General features: G+C 39.5%; 1 protein-coding gene across 4 annotated transcripts in view; it reads left to right on the forward strand.

Annotated features, from left to right (window-relative positions):
• Window positions 1–4,385, forward strand: part of pcdh10b (protocadherin 10b) — a 20,695-nt gene extending 16,310 nt beyond the window's left edge. For all 4 annotated transcript variants that reach the window (XM_087170185.1, XM_023393320.2, XM_023393322.2 and 1 more), the window contains one exon: window positions 2,277–4,385. In XM_087170185.1, the coding sequence (XP_087026311.1) occupies window positions 2,277–2,296 (20 nt within the window). In that variant the 3' untranslated portion in view covers window positions 2,297–4,385. The remainder of the gene's footprint in view (window positions 1–2,276) is intronic.
• The last annotated feature ends 4,595 nt before the right edge of the window (window positions 4,386–8,980 follow it).

Genomic DNA, 8,980 nt, shown 5'->3' on the forward strand with positions numbered 1-8,980 from the left:
CAATCAGATTGAGGTGTAAAAACAGGGTCAAAATTCCTACTTGTCTCTTCACTGTCACACACAGTGTGGGATCTTTGAGCACCAAGTTTCACAAAAAGTTTTCTACTCTGTATCTGTTCACAGATGTTCACAAAACACTTCTTTTGACCAAAATCACTCTCTTTTCTTATTTACAAATACACATCTTTTCTACTATGCACAATATTTTTTTTTACAAATACAATATTTTCTTCACCTGCACAAAGCATGAAAGCAGATTGATTTACAGATTTACAAAGGTTACAACTATATAAATATTTGTAAACATCATTTTACAAGCTCAATATCTTCCTGACCCTAACTTCAGCCCATACAGCTGAAGCAGGTTTTGATGAGACTGTATTCATTAAGACGAAGAATTACAGTAATAATATATTTAACAAGCAATTAAAAGCAAGGGAGAAATAAAAACACCAATCAAGCTTAACAGTTGTGGGGATTTAATTTGATGCCGCTTAATAAGGTTCATGTCAATATCGTCTAAATGAATATGATGAGTGGAACATGTTAAATAAATGAATGAAATTGTCATACAGAATACAGTAATATTGCTTTAGAAGTGTAAGAGGTTGAAAAAGGAAGGATAACAGATTATAACGTCATGGCCTGTTGATTATGGTGATTACAAAAGTAATTCGGCAGTTTAACACAAGGATATAAAAAATAAAGAATCAGCAATTTAAACTGTAAAGAAACTGAAATTAAAGCCTTATATTCTTGTTATTACCTTACATCACAATAAATATTATAGCATCACCACCATCACCAAAACTAATAGACGTGAAATGCGCTCATGATATAATTGTAGAAATGCAGGCAGGTGGCTGTTGTGATGGTGTTTTTGACAAACGGACCATGTGATATCAGACAATGATACTGGAGGTTAACTGAGGCAGGTTAAGGGAAAATTCCATTTATTATGTTGAGGAGGTTTTAGCATTAATTTACTACTACTGACTAAAACTCTGAAATATGTCAACATCATCAAATGGATTGTAAAAATAATAGAACATGTAAAGTGAACTAATGAAATCATTAAGGCTGTGGTTGCTTGATGAAAGGCATGTAACACTATCTGATGGAATATAAAATATTTATGAGGCTAAAAGGCTTGAAAAGAGAGAAAGAGAGAAACCATTCAGGCTGTAATGTCTCTATTTGAAAATCCAGTCACAGAAATAATGTAAAAAATATGCGGAATTTAAACCTGATGAACTTTTCCTGCGACCGAACAACAATCAATCAACAATTACAATTACCGCAACTTTTACACGTTTCAGCCTTCACTTTGAAGGACGCTGTGTATTTGTTGTGCGCTGCTCCGGTTCTAATAGTTACCATGGATGTGCTTATTATGCGCTTATGATGCAGCACTCGAAGTGAAGGGCTCCCAATATTGCTGCGTTTCCCAGGAACACCGCCACTCCATTCCTCTCTCAAAGTAGATTACTGTGGGCCTTATGCTAATGAGTGCGGGGGTGGCAGTGGGGGGGGGGGCGGATAATGGCAAAGAGGGAACAACAGTCAGAGGAGGGAGGGGGGGCTGGAGTGGAGGAAGGGATAGAATGATGATACCAAGACTGCTGAAGCTCCTTAATCTGATCAAGTCAGTCAGTGATACACAGAGACTCTTTTGTCCTGGGACTTTGTAGGCCTGGGCCTGGGCCTGGCCTGGGGTCGGGTTGAGGGTGCGGTGCAGGGGTGGAGGTGGGGGGGGGGATGTGATAACCAGAGCTGAGTGATTACAGACAACAAACTCAGACAGCACTCAGGCAGGGGGACAGAGACGAGAAGAGGGGGGGCATGAATGAGAGGTTACTACTCCAGCCTCAGCCTCCCTCTTTTGTTGTTGTCCTAAATAAACTGGCCATGCAATATTCACCGGCTCACCCACCGTCCAATGCCACTATTCTCATAACAACACCCCCCCCACCACCACCATACATATTCACACACACATTATCCATGAGTCATTTCACAGGAGTGAATTGACGCAGCCACAGATGAGAAGATGTGAGACTTCCTACCCCTCGTTGTGCATGTGTGTGTGTGTGGACCCACTAATGCTGTGTGAATGAGGCCATTTAAGAGCTGGGCTTCTTTCTGCTTTTGTTTTCTGTCATCCCTCTCAGACAGAATTGACTACCCCCCCCCCCCCCCCCCCCCCCCAATCTAACAATTACACAGACACACACTGACGCAGCTAATCATGTTGTGTTTCTCTCTACTTCTTGCAGCGAGGAAAAGGGTTTGCTAGCTCCTTTCGCGTGGACATATCGGAAACCGCGTGACTTTGCACAATCACTCCCCCCCGCCTCCTCGCCGACGACCAAGGCTATTGAAAAAAAAAAAAAGGAAGAAAAAAAACAACAAAGAAGCGTTAAGTTTTCAATCCATTTTTGCCCTTCTCCCCCTCATCCCTCCTCACCCAGTGAAAAATAAAAAAAAATAAAAACAGTCATGACTACACACGAAATGAGAGACAGTCCCCCCCCACACACCCCCCCACCCCTCCTTTCAAGGAAGACCTCCCTCCTCTCTGGAATTCCTTGGATCACTGCCGGGCTTTTGGAGGCACCCCTCTCTCTCTCGGGATTAGGAGACGGTGGGGACACGGAGGAGAGGGGGGTGGGACGGATGGGTGCGGGCAGGTAGACAGATAGCCTTACTGGGAGGACACCATTGTCTCAGCAGGACTGAGAACCTAAACAGAGGAGGATGACGAAGAGCAGTGACGACGGAGAGATAAAAACTGGTCACTGATACTCGCCGTCCTTTTTCCCCCAATCTGTGTGTGCCTGTTTACAGCACTGACGTATACATCTCGGAGGAAAATGAACCCCACACGAGGACTGGACATGTATACTGTGTAAGACAAACTGAAAAAAACGAGAGCCACCCGGAGAAATCGCCACTGAGCCCTTTAGGCATTTGTACTCGCAGAGACGCCAAATTGTACAGGAGAATCTTTGTGCATTTCAAAATGCAATACCACAGTTTTAGATTTTTCTATTCTGTTTATGTGGTCTGATCTACTTCAAACTTTGTAAGAAAAGATTGTGGGCAGGATTTTTTTTTTTTATTTATGTTGTTTGTTTTTTTTTTTTTTTAATTTTCATGTTTTGTTCCTTCTATTTTTCTTGCTTTGGATTCGGTTTGTTCACCATATCGTGGGCTTGGACAGTGTTTGGCCTGCACTTTTCTGAATCGGAGGCGTCAAGTAGTTTCTATCATGTGTGAGAAGTGTTTACTGTACTCTTTTAAAAAGTTTCAAGGTGAATATAAAACTCTATATATAAATCCATCTATATCTACTTGTTCTGAAGGCGTGCTATCCATTTGCTAGGTTCCACATTTCTGATTCAGAGGTTCGACTCTTGTTTAAGTTCCCCTGACGAAGGCTTCTTGTTTTCCCAGAGGGAGACACGGAGAGAGACACAACAGCCTTAGCAGATGTACAACTCAAGTTCTCATTGTTTGACATTATTTCGTTTTCTTTTTCCACTTTTTTGGATATCGATAAAGATCATGTCTATAAATAAAAAGAAGGTAATAATTTTAGATTGAAATCAGTGGTAATTTAGTGTCATTGTAACCAAAACGTTAAGGGTCCGTTTATAAAGAAACAGAACAAAAACACGGCCAAATGCAGAAGGTGTTGTACACAATGCAGTTGGAATCCAGTATACACACATTTCTTTCTCACACATTACAAACACAAACACACCAATATGCCAACAATAAACAGAAAAATGGTGAAAAGGAAGGTCTCATGTGCTTTTTTTTTTTCTTCCTCTTTTTTTTGTTTTTTTTTTGATGCATTTTCGTGGCTGTACAAGAAAAAGTCAGACAGAGTTCTGTTTTTCCTTTACTCACGTGGAGCCTGTAAACCCCTGCCCCCAAAAAGCATCAGGTTCAGGCTTCTGGTCAACTGATTAATTGTAAGTTTTTTTTCAGGGAAGTTGCACAATTAAAGTTCACTATAAACTAAAGCAGGTCCTCGATTATTACACCCTTCTTTCAGCCCTGTAGCAGGGTCCTGTGCCAAAATGTAAATGTTCAACTACAGTTTTCAGAACTCAGATACAGAATTTATTGATGTGCATTAGTGAATCGTTGTGAAAAATATTACCTGCGACGGCGGGACATGAGCTTTTACTGTAGTTATTTTACAGGTTGGAGGTATTTGTTCTTTGTACACAAACATATTCAAGTAAACGCTCTGTATTCAAAATTGTACATAAGTATTATCAGAGAAATGTACCTATGGCTTATCATTGATGCATTAATATGTAAGCAGTATTTTAACACTTGTGGCTGGTCAAGATAAAGAGCTAATGATTTTACGTGATTTGTCAGGTCTTTAAATATTTGTTTTGGACAAAAATGACTAAACATACACACGTATATATATATATACATACATATATATATATATATACATACACACACACAACACACACGTATATTGATTCAAGTTTTTCAATTCTCATCATCTCAGTGAAAAAAATATAGAAAAGAAACAATGTAAAATCATCATCATCTCATCTTTTGTTATTTTTGTTACAAAAGCTTATTAGACATTTTCAAGTTTTACAATTCTCATCATCTCAGTGTAATGAACAACTATATGAAAAGAAGAGTGATGAATGTGGATTTTATTAGCACATGAGGCTTCTGAGCTGGCGTGTGTGTATTCAGCTTCCAGTGGGAGGACGTGTTCGCTCTCAGGAACAAATCAACCTGTGCAGGAATGTGTAGCTACAGTTTTGGTGGAGACAAAGCAAATTATGCGCACGACGAATCAGTTTTGGCAGCGTGTGGCATTCTCTCCATCGTTACTATCAGAGTGTATTAATTGAGCTGAATGATTAAAGCTTTACAGCCGACTAATGTCACCATAAAATTAACACTTGTGATTTACCCCCCCCCCCACCACCCCAAACAACAAGAAGGTGAACATGATGCCTCGGCATTTTCAGTATGTTGAATTACAAAATCATGAAAAATAATCATCGTCACCGTCCCTTCACTGTGACACACATTCTGTAATCCACTCATACAGCAGTGTAGGTTTAGGAGATGCTCTGTGTGTGTGTGTGTATGTGTGTGTGTGTGTTTTTTTATCTGTCTGAAGTAGATATTGCAGCTGTAATCCAAGGTAGATTAGAATATTTACAGATGGTGATGAACCAATAATGCAGCAGAGTTCAGACACACACGCTCAGTCATCTATAGTCCTGCTTAATCTCACAGTACACGCTGAATATTCATTGATTTGTTCAATCCGACGGCAACAAAAAGCCTCAAGTCTTTGTTGGTGCACACTATAAATATTACAAGTAAACATGAGGAGGAGGTGGGATGAGTAGCACCTATGAGATGTCTCAGTCTGCCTTTTTTTTTTTTTTTTCCTCTCTTCAGAATCCCATTCTGATGTTAAATATAGGATGACAAATAGCGAGGAGCGGCGGTGTGAACCGGCGGCCCGGGCCCCTTTTGTTGCTGCGTAATGAGGGCAGAGCTATCAGAGCAGCACCGTTTAGATTGAGGACAAAAGTTGAGCGGAGAGCAAGTGCAGTATAATCATATCTATTTTCTTGTTAAATAGAAGCTATTATGTTTGACCTCCACTCGACGCTAATCACTGTCACAAACCAAAAAGTTTTAATTTCCATGTGCGTTAATGCACACCAGGCTCCAAATGAGAAAAACTATTAGAGTATAATGAAAGATAATTTAAGAACAAAAAAGAAAGAGAGAGAGAGAGAGAGACTTACAATTCCCCAAACAAACGGGAGGATTTGAAGAGAGGCAGATGGTTAATAGAGAGACTGACTTCTCTCTTTCTATTTCCGGTGAGTGCGGGGAGGGGGGGGGAGGAGCGGGAGAAGGGGTGGTGAGGAGGTAATTGTGATAGCGAGTTTCAAAGTCACTCACTTCACAAAGGCAAAGCGGATTATAGAAGGCTGAACTTTTTCATGTCAGAGCTCTCCTCTTTTGCAAATGCCACTGGACACAAAAAAAAAAGAAGAAAAGAAGAATAAAAAAAAAAAAAGAAAAAAAGAAAAAGAAAAGCCATCACGGTGAATCTGTGCTTGAATTCCCAGTTGATCAGTGTGGGTGGAAATAAAACCGCAGGCGGGTGTGGATGGTCCGCGTGAAGGTTGATTATTGGCTCTTCAGATGTGGATGAATGAGCAAAAGGACTGAGAACAAAATCTCCGCAAAGAAGGACAGGAAGGGGGAAGTTATAGAGCCGACCACACTGTGCTCCTGCCCCTGAAAATGTATTCTTCTCAATCAGCAACTCTGAGCAGTGAAAGATCTATTTTCTGCCAAATTTGGAGCAGTTCCAGCTACGAAACTGATTTCTTTCGTTGTACTTTTTGTCTGTGTTGATGTCACATAGAGAATGTGTAAAAGTTTTAGGCTCTTGAGAACAAATGCTGTGGATGCTTTCAAAAAATAATGCCATAAATAGTTTTTATGTCGCCGGCTCTGCGTGTGTGTTTGCGGTTGTTGTCATGCTGCGGAATGAATTTGGGACCGATTACGCTCCTCGGTGACGGCGTCGGATGATGGATAAGAAGCGAAACATCTAATTCCTAGCATACACTAGACTTAGAAGATACTTGTAAAAGACTAAAGTCTGACACCCTCTCACATTTAAAGACAATGTGTCATAAGTCTCAGAGATCTTGTAAGGACTGGGGATCTTGCAGGGTCACTATTTGCAAGGATAGATTCTTTTGAGATCATTTCTCATCATGGTCTTTACTGTTCTTTTCTTCCAGACTTTTTTGCTTTTTGAAATTCTACATCATACAATGATAATGATAATAATAATAATATTGTATAAAGTTAGTAACTCAACACCATAATTGTCATGATCTGCCCCTAAAATGACTGTGTTTGGCCTTTGTATTTATGATTTCCTGTTTTACTTTGAAATGATTTTCATTGTGTCCAGTGACCCTCCCTCATGTATTTACTGTAAATCCCACCTCACACCAAGTGACTCACATTCTCATCTTGCTGCAGAAAGCATCGTTGAACATCACTATCTGCATGAGCCAACGCTAAAAACTTACAGAAATATTAAACATGTTAGATTTTATTGGAGTATCGAGATGAAAAAAAGACTGACCAAATGCAAATCTAACAAAACTCATTATTTCATTCTGACACTGGAAATTTGTCTGTGACAGTGAAATCACTTGAAAAGTTGTTTAGTGAAAGGCCGGAGTAAAACGGGTGTTTTGGGTGTTAAACATATAGAAAAACGAGGATGCTGCTTGTGTAGTCATGTAATACCGACATACACTTCTTGATTTAGTTGTAGCATCCGGCGGCTTCAGGATTTATACAGTCCGCCCAGTTTAAAGCAGATACGTGAGTGTTTAGCAGCCGCTTTACTTTATGCAAGAGGTATATTAACAAACACTATACAAACCACAGAGAGAGAGAGAGAGGTAGAGCAAGAGAGAGAGAGAGAGAGCAGTGGTGAGTTAAAATGTTATGATAGCGAGGAATATCTGTTTTCTGCTCAGTTCGACTCTTGAATAAAATGTGACAGCTCTAATGTAAAGTGTTCTGCAGGATATTCGCTTGATTCATTCATGCAGTTGACATGAATGGATATTAATATAGGGGGGAGAGAGCTGGTCAGATTATTACTGTGGCTGTAGAAAGCTTTTTAACCTCTCTGCTCTGGTCACACTGTGAGGGGAAATAGTTTTAATAGACTGATCGGATTTGAGAAGAATTTCCTCAACAGCTGAAAATCAGCTCATTCGTCGTGTTTCATAGTTTATTAAACTGAGTTTATTTTCTTTGTGCAGAAGAGATGAAGGCTGAGATAATACATGTGTTCCAATAACGGTAGAAGGCAGTGATGTGAGAAGACACGCATTTATTCTCTCTGCGTGTTTCACCTTGTGCTGCAGTCTTTACATTCAGAGAGTATTATAGTGCCACTTAGTGAGACTGCCATTGTGACTGTGACAGTGAGCTCAGCTAGACATGAAGCCAACATATTACATCGCTTGTCTGAAAGAGACTCAGCTGAAGTTCAATATGTGTTGAATCAACTCTTTTCTATATGGCTCTTAAGAATAGTTCAGAAGCATTTAAACCATTACCATTATTTCCCATCATGCTGATGGTGGAAATGTACAGGGTTTTTTTTCCCCCAGACTTTTTTGCTTTTTTTAAATTATTAGTCTAAATTATTATTATGATTATTATTATTCTTAGTAGTAGTAGTAGTAGAATTATTATTTTATTTTAAAGTTTGTAACACGACTCTATAATTGTCATGATTTGCCCCTAAAATTACTGTGTTTGGACATTTGTTTTATTTTGAAATTGTGTCAATTACCCTTTCCTCCCTTATGTATTTAATGCTGGCCTTCTTTTTTATTTTTATTTTTCTTTTTGTTTGCTGCTTCCTGTTTGGTGCTGGAGAAGTTGACAGTGTTCTTGTTATTAAACGTTACTATTTGCATGAACCAATACGACAAATTAAATTGGAGTGCAAGTCTGAACAGGACTTAGGTGAAACCATTCCAGCAGTGTTTCCAGAAAACTCCGGCGTAGTGTGGACGAGATGCGTTTTAAAAAACATAGTAATGTGGACGTAGCCTTAATCAGTGAGGTTTAAAGGAGTTGGTAGGTTCATTCTGAATACAGAGCCAAAGCATCAAAAACACATCACTGTGCAGATTATACAGCATGTTTGCTCACCATGACAGCCAAAATATGTAGATAGATACCTTATAAAATAAATATAAAAAAGACTAAAATAGTCATAATAAACAGACATTATAAACGTACATAAAGAATAAATAGTAAAAGCAAGGTAGTCTAGACGTCCCTCTCCCCAGCAGAGCTTTCATGGGAGCCCGAGACGTTTCGCAGGCCAGCGTGTTCTGGGTCT

Source organism: Seriola lalandi, unplaced genomic scaffold, assembly GCF_002814215.2.
Source record: "Seriola lalandi dorsalis isolate HSWRI2012SDOR001 ecotype SW California unplaced genomic scaffold, Sedor1 jcf7180002054933, whole genome shotgun sequence".
Taxonomy (NCBI): Eukaryota; Metazoa; Chordata; class Actinopteri; order Carangiformes; family Carangidae; genus Seriola; species Seriola lalandi.